We start from the raw sequence: 15,013 nt of genomic DNA, 5'->3' as shown, positions 1-15,013 counted from the left end.
AAAAAATTCAAAATTTGTTACAATTAAAGGGATAGTTCACCCAAAAATGAAAATTCTGTCATTAATTACTCACCCTCATGTCGTTCCAAACCCCTAAAGACCTTCATTCATCTTCAGAACACAAATTAAGATATTTTTGATGAAATCTGAGCGCTTTCTGACCCTGCATAGACAACAACAGAACTACCATGTTCAAGGCCCAGAAAGGTAAGGACATCATTAAAATAGTCCATGTGACATCAGTGGTTCAACTTTAATTTTTATTAAGCTACGAGAATACTTTTTGTGTGCAAAGAACACAAAAACAATGAGTTTATTCATCTTCTTCCACGGAAAGAATTTCTTCTCTTCCGTGTCAGTCTTTGACGCACGCGTGTGCATGAGAGAACCATGGCGCATGAGTGTGCATTACTCTGCTTGAAACAAGTACATCCGAGTTCTGCATCAGAACACCGGCTCCTGCGTCAGCAGCACCACACGCATGCGTTGTGGTACTCTCATGAAAAAATATCTTAATCTGTGTTCCGAAGATGAACGAAGGTCTCACGGGTTTGGAACATCATAAGAGTAATTAATTACAGAATTTTCATTTTGGGGTGAACTATCCCTTTAATTCAAATAAAGGTGGAAAGAAAATTTTACTGTTTTCCTCATGGCATTGTTAAAGTAAACCTTTCACTCCTAGGTCTCCAACTCGGTCCAAAAGTTGATTCTCTGAGAGTCAAGCTGTGATTGACAGAACAAGGAGTGTGGAAGATATGGGCTGTGGGGGTACATTGGCTGCTAGAGTTTGGAGACACAGGTGTTCTCAGTGGAAATGGGGAGAGCTGACTCATTAGAGCAATTGGAAACTCTCTGAATTCCACTCCTTCTTGCCAGAGGCAAGTGGGAATGGAAGCCCTCCTGCTTGGCCTATTCTTCAGTTGATCAGAAATAGTCCCTCAAGATCTATTTTTGACCCATCTGAAGCAGTATGGGGGTGGGCCAATGCCTGCCTCACCATGGCTACAACATATTTTTTAGAGTTGGACACCTCTTTTGTGGAGTCACAGTGGTTATAGTTAGGACCATCGGCGTCAGCTGACGAACACGTCATGGAGCATAGTGACAGGAGGTCAAGATCACGTCTGCCATTGAGGCCTTTAGTTTATCCAGCTCTTTCTCAGTCAGCAGCTACAATAGATTTAGTCAACAGCTACCAGACGGGAACACCTGCATGGTTCATATGAAGACTTGCGATTGGCTGATTAGCAGACAGTGGGATTGGTGGACTGTGGCTAAGGAATGAGACGAATGTAAATTTAGTGTTGGAGGTGAAGGTTTGGTCATGCCGGCTCCAGTCTGGATAAACAAACAAATTCCAGTCTGTGTCTGCTGTGTCATGACTATGGTAAAATACCACAGAGACTTGCAGACGGAGCCAAACCTCTGCCCTCTAGAGCTGTCCCTTAATATGGGGAGAGAACCTGTTGGTGCTGAATTATTAGGCCCTTGACATGGGTAGTATTTTTTGCTCCATGGCAGTCCTAGGACCATATGAAGAAAAAATAATATAACTGAGTGTAGTCTGAAAGGTCCTAGGAACATTTTAACAGTCTGCCTTTTATCACTACCAGCTCAAATGATAACTTTTTAACTGTTCAGTTTTATTTCTGATTAAATTAATGGTCATCTTGTATTTAGCAAAAACATCTCTTTTTTTCCACATAGCATGGTTGACAAGAACCTTGGTAAAGTCAATAAAAAAGGTTTTTCAAAATAGTTCTCCTGTAAAGCATTAAAAATAAAGGCAATGTTGGCATTTCCAACCCATTTGTTCGGAAATGCGATGTATTTCAGAGTGAAACAATAGTCAATCAGAAAAAAATGTGGAAGCAACAGTTCATTTTCAACTGTTCAACTTCCAATTGTGAGTACACGTTGACTTCAGTGTTTAAGGCGGCACAATAAAGTGGGAAATACTGACAAATACTGACACAATTACACCAAAATGACAGTGTTACTTCATAGAAAACAAACTAGCATGAAAGAAAATGGTTATATAATATAACCTTAGAATAACCTGGCATAAAATCATGCATTCGCGTCACTATTAGTTACACCATGTGAAATACACTGCTCCCCATTTTTAAGGTCCTCTGTATTCCCTTCCAATTTTAACTATATTGTGAATCTTCTCATCTTCTCTGACTGCAGATACCAAACAGGAAGTGAGGTCGTATCTAATGCTCAGAGGTTCCATGTGCAGTTGCACACTCGACCCTGCTATCCTTAGATTCTTTGGATTCATTGCTTAGGACTGTAGATGTTGTTGCTGGGGTGCTTGGCTCCATTATTGCTTGCAGCTGTATTTATCTGTAAATATATGACAACCCCCTTATTAACACATAATTTATGGTATGTGAACATGTTTGTGTGTGATGTTCATATAGGTTGAGCAATCATAATTCAGTTTGTTTCTTGTAATAACTAGCAACTGACAATAATTTATGTGAATTTTTTAAATATGTAAAATATTCTGCCTTCTATATGGTGCGGACTCATAGTCCTATTGTCCTTTTTTCATCAGTGATTAGACAAATGGAGTATTCCTATGAAATATTTCTCTCAGACAAAAGAAAACGCAGACTAAGACCCTTACTGATGGAGTTTTGGCATGGCACCATTATGGCATGCAGCTGGCCTCCATCCACCTGCCAGTAAACAGATATATATACAAGGATTTTTTCCATGCACAATTACAAATGTAGGTTTTATTTAGCCTCAAAGAATTTTCCTCTCCACAGCTGCCCTGAATATAGACATATTAATTAATACTGTGTGAGCTGGGATGTAGGATAGGACTTAATGGTATGTGAAGTCAAAAGTTCAACAATCTGTCTGACCCATAATGAGCAGGCTTGGAAGGCCACAGCAGTTGTTTCAAGCTTATTTCATCTGTTGATATTATACTATACAGGACACGTTATTAGAAAAAAGATTTTTTTTATTGTTTGCTTTGAAATTTCTTCATTACAAAACCATAACCTGAAAAACCATCACAACTTTCTAAGGTCACACACAATGTACAGCATATTGTGATTACAGCTTGTTCATTTAATTCAAAGAGTATACAGTATATCAGTCAATATACCAGACTCTTGAGTTTGTGAGGCACTTTGATTTGACAAACTTTGGCACTATAACTTACCCTGACAACCCACAACCTAGTACATATTAGGACATGGGGCAGCACCCGGCCTCTTCATGCTTTGTCAGGAGTGATATTCTGGAGAAGGTTTTAAAGCAGCTTCTGCACTGGTATTTCTTGATCTCAGAGTGGGTTTGTAAATGCGCCCGAAGGTTTGAGCGGTCAGCGAACGCACGACTGCAGTGGGGGCAGGAGAATGGCTTTTCACCTAAAATAATAAAATGATTTGAGTTAGGTCTTATTATCATTTTACATCCATTTTCAAAATACAATGTGTCATTTTCAAACTTCTTTTAGCAGTAGTTCACCCAAAATGAAATTGTTGGTATTTACGCTGTTTAAATTGTTTTTCTGAGTTGTAAATAAAGCAATTTAGCAATTTAGAGTGAAAATAGTTTCTAAGTAAATCCTACTGACCCTCATGTCATTCCAGCCCTGTTTTATATTCTTTCTTCCAGGAAACACAAAAGGTGATCTTGGACAGAATGTCCTTGCTTCTGTTTTCCATACAAGGAATGTGGATGGTGATTTAAACTACTTTAAGCTCCAAAAAGTACAGAAAGCACTATAAAAGTATCATAAAATGGTCCATACAACTTTTGCATTATATTACAAGTCTTCTGAAGCCATACCATAGCTTTGTGTGAGGAAGAGACTAAACTTTATAACATTCCCCTAAACTGTTCATCTCAATCTCATTTATCACATATTTGAAATTTGCCAAGACATGATGTGAAAACCAATGGTGTTTTAATGTCAGTGATGTCAAAAAGGCACAACATGTTTAAAGGCACCTTTTATAATTCAACAGAAGTGGAAATGAGATTTGAGACTGCAGAAGGGAAATTGTCAGTGAAAAACGACTTAAATAGACAGTTCGCCCAAAAATGAAAATGCTGTCATCATTTACTCACCCTCATGTCATTCCAAACCTTGATAACTTTTCTTACGCAGAACACAAAATAAGATATTTTGAAGAAAGTTGGCAACCAAACATTTTTGGATTCCAATGACTTTTTCATTGTATTGAGAGAAAAAAAAAAAAGAAAAGAAAAGAAAAGAAAGTTAATGGGAACCAAAACTGTTTGGTTATCAACATTATTTAAAATATCTAATTTTGTGTTCAGCAGAAGAAAGACATGCATACAGATTTGGAATGACATGAGGGTGAGTAAATGTTGACAATCTTCATTTTTGGATGGACTATCCCTTTAAGTTTTGGTCGTTTCATTGCATAAAGCCGTCATATATAACTTCATAAGACTTGTAATATCACATGCTGTATAGACTCATTATATATACTTTATATTGTTTTTTTTTATCTATTTTTTTTTTCATATGGAAAGTAGCAGTGACATCCTGCCTAACTTCTTATTTTGTGTTTCACAGAAGTACAACATATGAGATGACATGAGGGTGAATAAACAATGACATATTTTTTTTATTTTTAAGTGACATATTCCTTTAAGAATACATTTTACAGCTTTCCAATGCAGTAAATACAAAATTGTCCCTACAAGTGTACATAGACCGTGAACGTACCTGTGTGTGTGCGAATGTGTCCCTGAAGTAGCCAGGGCCTAGAAAAGGCCTTTCCACACAGTTTACAGACACATGGCAGCGTGTGTGTCCGGATGTGCATCTTCAGCGCCCCTAGACTCACATACTCCTTGTCACAATACTTGCAACTAAAGTACTTTTGGCATCGCCACTGACAGTGAATTTGCCTCTGGTTGGCCAGACTAGATAAGGTCAAGAAAGCTTTCTGGCAGTCAAAGCATTCATCACTGCGCTCCTGACTGCTGCCAGTGGTGCTCAGTCCTAAAGGCGACACAGGGACATTGTCTTGTAGGTCTCTCTGGGAAAGCTGAAATGGCCGTGGTTTTGTACACTCCAGCATTGGGAGCGCAGGCTGCATGTCTCGAAGGGGACTGGACGTTACAGGTAGGGGGTAAGTGATACCCAGAAATGTGCCGTCCATGGGCAGGCTTGGGTGGGCAGACTTGGGTGGAGGCACACAGATCCCTGAACTGATGGGGTTCATCCGCAGAGTGGGGCTCAATGCTGAGTTCCCAAGAAATGGTGCAGGAAACAGAGTCTCATGGGGATGCACTATTTTGAGTTTGGAGCTCGAAGATTCAACATGAATCACCTCTGTGGAGATATGTAATGCACATGATCACATCAAACAGTGTGAAATTCTTATGTGAAGTAAATTCATGGATATCAACATTTAAATACACAGCTAAATATATTATTATTAATAGTAATTAATAATAATAAAAATTTCCTCTAAGATATACTACTGGTAAAGATGTTATGAGTGGGCCAATAGTGGAGAAAAAAACTCATAGATTTTAAGGCACTGCAGGGTAAAAGCATCCTTAAGGAGCACTATATCCATCTTCAGCTTTTCTAATAGGACTCTTCAAACCCCAAAGTGAGGGCTAACACAAAAGGGTCCCTCTTTTGTGAGAGATTGTGCACCTGCTAAACTCCAGGCGCGTTTGTGATTTCTGTTCTCAGTCTTCATACGTTTCTCATTATCTACTCCTCATGACTGTATAGAACATCTGTGGCTGATCATACAGGCCTATCACGAAGAAGTTGAAACATTTCAAGCAGTGACAGGCTATTTTTTATTTGTGTATATTAACAAATATTAACGGAAAGACTACATGTAAAATTTTTACTTTAAAAAAAAAGTCTCAATCAGGGAAATATTCATATAAACATATAATAAATCTTAAGGATTCATCACCATTTGTAAGCATTATATAAGTCATGCCCATGTTAACTATTTTGTACAAACTGTACGATTTCCAGATATGTAGCCTACTAGTTTGTAAAGTCAGAACGTTATTAATTTATAATGAAAACATGCAAATAATTTAATCTTCCCCTTCAGTCATTCACAAACTATATAGATATATAAACAGCATTATTAAATTATTATTAAATGTGTTTATTAATAAACTGCATTTAAAATTGTCCAGATATGTTCTTAATATTACTACGATGCAAATATCGAAACAAAATCCAATATGATAAAATAATAATAATCAAACTATTAAAACAAATAGAGATCTGTGGCATGTAGTTCCATTAGGCAAAGGAACAAACAGCTTTCACTACCATCAACAGGCTAGACAAACGAGAAACGTAATATTTAGTTTGAGTCGGAGGTCTGAAAATAACTTACCGTGTTTTTTGGAATCCAACACACCATAGTCAGGCTTCTTGTTAGTGAGGTGTTTCTTCACCAAGAAAGACCTTGGCATCGTCTTTTAAAGGAAATTACTCAGAACGTTATTAATTTATAATGAAAACATGCAAATAATTTAATCTTCCCCTTCAGTCATTCACAAGCTATATGGATATATAAACAGCATTATTAAATTATTATTAAATGTGTTTATTAATAAACTGCATTTAAAATTGTCCAGATATGTTCTTAATATTACTACGATGCAAATATCGAAACAAAATCCAATATGATAAAATAATAATAATCAAACTATTAAAACAAATAGAGATCTGTGGCATGTAGTTCTATTAGGCAAAGGAACAAACAGCTTTCACTACCATCAACAAGCTAGACAAACGAGAAACGTCATATTTAGTTTGAGTCGGAGGTCTGAAAATAACTTACCGTGTTTTTTGGAATCCAACACACCATAGTCAGGCTTCTTGTTAGTGAGGTGTTTCTTCACCAAGAAAGACCTTGGCATCGTCTTTTAAAGGAAATTACTTTTGCTATATCTGACTAGCGCTAGTAGGACTGCACGAGCAAGAGTTTTGAGTGGGAGATGGTGTGTTGAATAAATAGCTGATGCTTGGAGGTTGTCTTTGCGCTACATTCTCGAGTAGAGAAGAGAGAGTCAGGTGCAGGCTAGACGGAAATTATCATAGACATCTTGCTCAACCAATCAGAATGAAAGGACAAGTGTAAGAGGGCGGAACCATGTTTGTGCCGACATACCGCAGCAAACAGGTGCATACGTGCGATTAAAACAGCATAACTTTGTTTTGATGAAACATATGGCACTTCTTTCCCCAGTGAGTAGATCTTTTTTTTCACGCACACTTTCTATTAGACAACTCGTTGAAAAAAAAGACAAGTAATAGCTTTTAGATCAAACATATTTGAGACATTTAGCCTAAGCTACAGTACCTACATGTAGGAGTGAAACTTTTTGAGTTCAGTGCTTAAAATGTGGTGAATCATTTAGCCTACACTCTAAAAAAAGATAGTTCTTTAAAGGATCTTTATATGTAGTAACGGTTCAGTTTAGAACCACAGCATCCTGAAGATTTAAAAGGCACTGTAAAGGCTAAAAAAATAGAAACATGTATCAATATAAATAAAATAGAAACAAAAAGAATAAAAATAAATGTAAAAATAAATACAGAAAATAATACATATAGGAAAAGTCATAAAAATAAATTCAGGATTAAATTTTATTACAAATGAACTATATTTGTTTTTATCAAGTCATTTATTTCTTTATTTTCCTGTTATTTATTTATTTATTTCTTTATTATTTCTGCAGGTTTGGTCCTCCATACCAGTTAAGACACTCGAAGCATTTGTAAACTTCTCTCCTCAGTCATAATGTCAGCCGTATGCTGAAAATGGTTCTTTGTGTTAGAATTTAGGGTTCTTTATTCCCGCCCTTTTTGTTTTTTAAATCTGTAACTGTCGAAGCATCTCAGTACTGATTTTCTGGAGCTCAGTGATCCAACTACAGACTGTCAACACACTCTCAACAGGTAAATGATTTCATTCTTTAATTTAAATACAAATTTAACTTTAAAATTGTAACTGGTTTCCAAACAAACATGTTCTTTTCTCTTTTAATTTTTTTGGTCATATGTAAGTGTGAGCAGCTCTGCTAAGCTGAGTATACTTCTCTCCTCTTCTCCACTAAGTAACAGAGACATTGAATTTATAATACATATCGTTAGAATTTTTTTAATTTAATTTAACACTAGAACTCTCTATTCTATTTCTATTCTATCTACTTGTTTTCTTTTTAATTAGGCTATTATAAAATAATAATAATTGATCCTCTAACACTAGCTCTGTCTATTCTATTTCTTTTCTATCTACTTTTTATTCTGTTTATTTATTACAAAAATATAAATAAACAAAAATCCTTGCTATGTGTACTGCGTTACACTAACCGGGACTTGTGTGTTTTTGATTGCTTCTATTGTCCTCATTTGTAAGTCGCTTTGGATAAATGCGTCTGCTAAATGATTAAATGTAAATGTAATGTAATTATTACTTGGGTTTATGCATAAACATACCTAGTCACAAAAAGCTATCCCATGACTTTATATCACTTTTTTCTTTTAACATTGTGAAGGGCTCACATTCTGTCCATTTTTGCTTTTGGCTTTTATAGACATTATTGTTTTTACATAAACAAATGGACAACTCCAAACTCAATTGTGTATTTCAGATGCCTATAACCTCATCCTCTGCAGAGAGAAACTGCCACTCAATCACAACAAAATGATGGACTTAAAGGCATCATAGAGGATTATGAAGATATTTCATTGGAATTTAGTCTTCATCACTAAATTTTGTGTTTTACTTTATGTATTTATTCATGTTCAATGTCAACTGTCAACTGTTCTTAAAAGCACTGACATTTTTGCTACAATTTCACGTCAATAAAAAAAAGTACCTAATTCACACAATATGTTGTTGCTGCTGTTGTTGTTGTTGTTATTGTAGTTTTAATGCAAATCCCTAATAGAGGCTACACTTAAAAAAAAAAAAAGATGGCTCATTAATGATTTTCTGGAGCTCAGCCATCCAACTACACAGACTGTCAACACACTCAACAGGTAAATTATTTATTTCTTAAAATGTCTATTATTTTTAACTTTTAAAGTGAAACGGGTTTCCTACCAATCATGTCTTTTTCTCTTTTTAGTTTAAGAGAACCTGTAAGTGTGACCAGCTCTGTTCAGTTAAGGATACTTCTTTCTCCATCTCCACTAAGTAAGTAACAAATATATTAAATTTATGGTCCATATTGTTAGATAGATTTATTTCTTTTCTTTTTATTTATTTATTTATTACTTGGGTTTATGCATAAACATAACATTGTGAAGTGCTCACATACTACTTTTGGCCTTCATAAACAATTGTTTTTACATAAACAAATGGAAGGAGGCACATTGTAACTCTAAACTCATTTGTGCATTTCAGATGCTGTCACATCCTACAACCTCATCGTCATCTGCAGAGAGAAACTGCCACTCACACCAAAATACACATAATGATGAACTTGCAGGCATCATAGAGGATTGTGAAAATACAGTATTTCACTGGAACTTGGTCTTCATTACACTATTTTCTATTTCTGTTTTTGTTTTACTTCTTTAAGTATTTATTTATGTTCAGAGACAGAGCCAATTGTCATTTATTAATGTATTCTGCTAATAACGGTTGTTAGCTCACTGTCATTTTTGCTACAATTTCACATGTCATTAAATAAAATAAAAATACCTCATTGACACATGCTGTTGTTGTTGTTTTTATGAAGACCTTAATAGAAGCTATAAGATATTATAAGACCAGGCAGATAGAGGGGTAAAAAAACAATAGTAATAAATAATTTATTCAGAAGGCATAGGTGACTTGTTACTTTTCTCAGGCTAATTTAAATAAGTTGGTGTTTGTTATCTTAAATTTGTTTTCCTCATTTGTTGTTTATTTCACTTCATTGTATTGTTCTATCCCAACAACAGAAATGCCCCACCACTGAAACGTCTATAATCTTAATTTAAATGTAAAAATTCAATTAAATGTTAAGAGTCCATATGATCAACTTGGACTTCATTAATATTCTTTCTATTGCATAGGGGAGACAAGCTAGTCTTATAACACATTTATTTTAATATCTATAATGCTATTTTTTTTTGTGTTGTGTGTCTGAAACTTTTAGAACCTTCTCATATTTGTTACAAATGAACATCCCTGATGTCGCGAATCTGGTCCATGAACTCCCGTCTGCTCGCCACCAGAGGTCACTCTTCCACTACTATGGACTCTTGCACCACACCACTGTTGCACTTCACCCGGACTACAGTTCCCATCATCCACTGCACTGATTACACACACACAGTTGATTGCACTCAGCTGTAATCAATCACACATTCCCTATATAACACTCACTCCGATCCTTTCCCAATGCTGAGTATTGTTTAGCGTATATCACTCACCTAGCGATAGCGACTCTACGGAGCCTGTTAGTTTTCATAGCCTTACCTTAGTCTTGCCTTTCTTGTCTAGTTTTCTCGTATCCTGATCTTTGTCTGTGTACCTCGGATTCCCCCTCTCGTCTTGCCCTATTCGGATACTGTTTGCCCCTGCCTGGACCTTTGCATTGTACTTGGATTTACCCCTCTAGTCTCGCCCTTTTAATTCTGTTCGCCGATCGTAGACCCACGCTAGCCCTAGGAATATTCTTGTCTTGCCCTCTATATACCCGTTGCCATGATCTGACCCTTGCCTGTCTCTAACCATGTCTATGAATAAAGCCTTGCATTTGGATCCGCATGTCTCGTCAGCCCCGTAACACCTGAACCTTTTAATTAATGTCAAGCAGAAAGTACTGTACAACCTACTCCACTTGTGAATGGGTTTTAAAAGTAGGCGTGTTGTCATGCCAACAAGTGCGTTTTGAATTTTGTGCATGATTTATTTATTTTTTATTTGTTCAAAACGATTACTATGCCCTTCTCTATCACCACTTCCTGCCACAATTGATCCCCATTTTATTTCAAACATTTTAATTTAAAATGCTAACACAATGTATAGCAAATATTTTAATTCAGTTCAAAATTGCAAGTAAAACTGGAAACAAATCTACATTTTCATGTGGGTTATAATCCATCCATCCAATAATTTATTATATTTTATGTAAACGCTTTATATTTTTAAACAGACACAACTTCAGGAGGGTGGTGCTCATGTATGATAGTGATTTATAGCTCATTAATACTCTTGCAACCTTGCATTTCTCAATCAGCTCTCTGTTCGTTAGTCAGTGCTGACATGGTTACTCTCTCAAAATTCCCACAATCCCACAGTCATCACGACTTTTGCAACGTCTCAGTTTGACAGAAATAGATAGGACTTATCGTAATATGTATGTATTGTAATAATAGAATGTTGTTGATAAATGCCAGTGATGCGTTAATGTACAATCACACCACTGTCCCAGAGTTTAGTAGATCATTGCAAGTGTCAAATCTGTGTTCTGCCATATGGCTGACATTATGAAAATACACTGAAATACTGCACTATTAGTAGCTTTATTTATTTGAAATAACCGCAAATGAAAGTTCTCATACAGAACTATTCCGCAAACAAAAAATGTTAGCTAGGTTGCCAATACCTTCCTTTGAAAGCAACATGAATTGCTTTTACAAATGTAATGCTTTGAAGAGATTCTAGACGTTTGATAAAACTGGAAAGTCTGTATTTGACATCGCCATCTAGTGTGCCCTTAGTGTACTCACATGTGCATCAAGTGAGATATTTTTTTCTGTATGTTTCTATTTTATTTATATTGATACATGTTTCTATTTTTTTAGCCTTTACAGTGCCTTTTAAAGCTTGTTAAAGGGATCAATATTTCTCAAATATTTAAATACGGTCATTATTTTCTCATCCTCAAGTTGTTCCAAACCAAAACGGTTTTCTTCAATGCAAGGTCACTAACATGCCCTTTTGTTGTTCCATGGAAGAAAGAGATTGTATGAGCCCCAGCGCAAAACTGATGTCGTCCCTTCCACCCCCACAGCTTACAAGAACAATCTTAAATACACAGCTGAATTTAAAAAAAAAGCTTTTGGAGTTTTACAAGAAAATATTATTTCAGTTGTTCTACTTCAAAATGCCGTTTAATTCAGTTTGATACTTCTCGTCTTGCAATTATTTGTGAAACTTACTATCCATTTCTAGGTAAAAATGATTTCAAAGGAAACTCTACTCTACTTATACTTAAAAATGGGGGGTTGGGGGGAAATCTCAATATGGAATAAATATTTAGCTCCAATACACGCTGGCTACAGTCATTGCCTCCCTTTTATTCAACACTTTTTTGCAACCTCCATTTGCCAAGATAACTGCTCTGAGTCTTCTCCTATAATGCTTGATGAGGGTGCAGTTTGTTCAGAGTTCAGATCACAGGCCTGGAATGGCCATGGCAGAACCTTTATTTTGTGCTCAGTGACCCATTCTTTCGTTGATTTTGATGTTTGTTTTGTATCAGTGTCCTGATGGAACATCCAACCATGCGTAAAAGTTCATCTAACCGTAGAATCCGGTCTATTTAAAATTTTATTGTGAATTTGCTGGATTATATTTTTTCCCCTCTCAAAACATTCTCAGGCTGAGCCTTTGAGAGTCTTTGGCCACTCAAACTATTCTCCTCGCCTTGCATTAAGACAATATAGACATGTTCTCTTCCAGGCAGATTCGTAACATAAGGTGATCTTAATTATTGCCCTAATGGTTAAAATGCATGAAAATTTTCTTTTAGCTTTAGCCATTTTCTTAGAGCCACTTTCTAGTTTCTGAAGCTCAACAATCTTTTGCTGCACATCAGAACTATATTCTTTGGTTTTGCTCATGTGTGATGGATGTTTAAGGGAATTTGGCCGTTTTGTTACCTCATATTTGTTCTCCTGTGAAAAAGGAAGCCATGGCTGGACAGCTTGATGTTCCTAGTCACTGGTGTGCTAAAATATTCATAATTTCCCCACCACTTTCAACGGTTTGTTTTACTTCAATGAAAAGATAGGATTTTGTGAAATTTTTTGAATGTAAAATCAAAAGGATAAACAATGCAGATTAATTTTCATAGCCTTCTTTGCATAGTTACCAAGGGGGCCCATAATTTTGACAACTGCATACATGTATAGCGAGACTGAAATGAAATGACACTGCCTTGTTATCTTTGAAGAGAATGTTATAACTACCTACAAGGCTATGCTTGCAATCAACACCCACTAAAATTGTAATCCAGCTGTTTTTTTCTTGTTCGATAAGCATTTGTTACATCCTATCTGGTATCCTTTTTGCAGCATAATTACGGAGTAATTGTAATTTTACAGCATGTACTCACTATAGTTAGGATTAGGTGCTTTCTTCTGCATAATTTACTGTTCTTGATATAAGTGTATGTAATATGTATAACAAGGTCACTGCAAAATAAAGTGTTACCACAGTTAGACTCAAATGAATGACAAAAATGGTCAAAACTAAGATTATCCCATCTTCCAGTATACTGTGAGATGTGCTGTAGACTGAACACTTGGAAACAAAAAGAGTAAAAGTAATTTGTTTAATAAAATATGCAGTGTAAAACAATGCCTAAACAATCATAACTATATAAAAGAAAAACATTTTCAAAAAAAAGTCAGGAACATCCTTGCAGCTGAGAGGGGGAAAAGGACAGAAATAAGACACCTGCAAATATCATACAAAAAGTTTTTGAAAAATCAGTGCTTTTCAAAAATGGTAAATTTACAGTATCATTCATGCTTTAGATCAATCTTTAATGCCAAAGTTAACAAAAGGTTACACAAAGCATTACATAAAATATACAGTTAAACAGCTTTGGACAAACATCTTATGCCGTATTATAGCTTCTTACCTACTGAGCAATCAGAGCAAATATTCAAAGTCTTTTCAATTGGGAGCTTCATTTAAAGAGAGGAGGAGGAAACAAAAAAAAAACAAAAAAAAACACTGCTCCCATGAAAAGAAAACACATCAAGTCAAAGATTCTTTTTGTTTATGCTGATGCATAAACAGTGCTATTATACCAGTTCCAACTTTAAACATATGCAAATCACCAGACCATGAAGTGAAATAAAATTCTCATATTTTTGCACTTATAAACCACCAATGTGCCTCTTGCGCAGAGGAGGGAGGGGAGGGGAGTAAATTAAATCTTAAAATGGGGATCTTAATCCTCTCCTCCTCCAAACATGTCTGCCAGCTTCTTAAAGCGTGGGCCCCACTCATTGAGGAAGTCATAGTCTTGGTCGTGTCCTGAGCTGGAAGAGTTGAGGGAGCTGAGTGAACCTGCATCCGAGCCTCCTCCTTCATAGTCAAACACCAGGAGGGAGTCATAGGGGGGTGCTGTAGGGTCGTTATCCGCAGCATTCAGATTCTGTGGTACAATGTTATGTTATTGCCATATTTAAACCTTGTTATAAAAAGATAAGCACAGACTTTAAAAATATCACTTACATCATCAATGAACGTCCCAATCTCCTCAGGGTTGGCTGGTCGAGGTCTATACTGAGGTGCTGGCAGGAAAGTGGGTGCCACATCATTTCGGAACACTTCAGGTCTGTTGTCCAAGCCACGATGCAACACACTCAGATCATAATCCTGTGCAGAAAGGGTGTTTGATATGAAAGAACTGCAAAGAGGAAACCAACTGCTACACAGCATGCAGAAGGTTAGTATATGGTCTCAAGCTACTTTTTGTTTTCCAAACATCAAGCTATCAACATCAAGTCAAAGTCATCGCAAGCTACTACAAATGTAACTGCACACAGGTTGGAACCATTGGCATCTGAACGTTAAGTTTACATGGAACCCAAACCAAAACGCATTTTTATAAGATGGCTTTGCCTTGTTACGGAGTTCCATAGTCTGTAACAAGTATTTCACAAAGCTTCACAAACGCTTATATTGCAAAAAGATGTTAAGCAAAAAGACATTTGTACACTATGCTTGAGCGCTGCAGGCAAGATCTGACTGCAAAAAAAAAAAAAAAA

At 36.1% G+C, this 15,013-nt stretch overlaps 2 protein-coding genes across 4 annotated transcripts in view; both read right to left on the bottom strand.

Annotated features, from left to right (window-relative positions):
- Window positions 1-3,066: 3,066 nt before the first annotated feature.
- Window positions 3,067-7,093, bottom strand: LOC107730130 (zinc finger protein SNAI2-like). 3 transcript variants are annotated; one of them, XM_016540861.1, is made up of 4 exons: window positions 6,904-7,093; window positions 6,393-6,453; window positions 4,733-5,344; window positions 3,067-3,398 (listed from the first exon to the last, which is right to left on the bottom strand). In XM_016540861.1, exons 1-4 carry the CDS (start codon window positions 6,919-6,921, stop codon window positions 3,217-3,219), a joined length of 873 nt encoding a protein of 290 aa, XP_016396347.1. In that variant the 5' UTR covers window positions 6,922-7,093; the 3' UTR covers window positions 3,067-3,216. The 3 variants fall into 3 exon arrangements, with proteins under 3 accessions (XP_016396347.1, XP_016396349.1, XP_016396346.1); XM_016540863.1 differs by lacking the exon at window positions 6,393-6,453 and having other exon boundaries at window positions 6,843-7,093; XM_016540860.1 differs by lacking the exon at window positions 6,904-7,093 and having other exon boundaries at window positions 6,393-6,485.
- Window positions 7,094-13,549: 6,456 nt separating this feature from the next.
- LOC107730137 (B-cadherin-like) overlaps window positions 13,550-15,013 on the bottom strand; it is a 77,176-nt gene continuing 75,712 nt past the window's right edge. Inside the window, exons 15-16 of the mRNA XM_016540872.1 lie at window positions 14,478-14,621; window positions 13,550-14,397 (exon numbers count right to left, since the gene is read on the bottom strand). Of these exons, the coding sequence (XP_016396358.1) occupies window positions 14,191-14,397; window positions 14,478-14,621 (351 nt within the window). The 3' untranslated portion in view covers window positions 13,550-14,190. The remainder of the gene's footprint in view (window positions 14,398-14,477; window positions 14,622-15,013) is intronic.

This window comes from Sinocyclocheilus rhinocerous, unplaced genomic scaffold (assembly GCF_001515625.1).
Source record: "Sinocyclocheilus rhinocerous isolate Xijiao unplaced genomic scaffold, SAMN03320098_v1.1 scaffold36, whole genome shotgun sequence".
Lineage (NCBI taxonomy): Eukaryota > Metazoa > Chordata > Actinopteri > Cypriniformes > Cyprinidae > Sinocyclocheilus > Sinocyclocheilus rhinocerous.
Note: the sequence above shows the minus strand (reverse complement) of the source record. Positions and strands in the feature narration are given on the sequence as shown.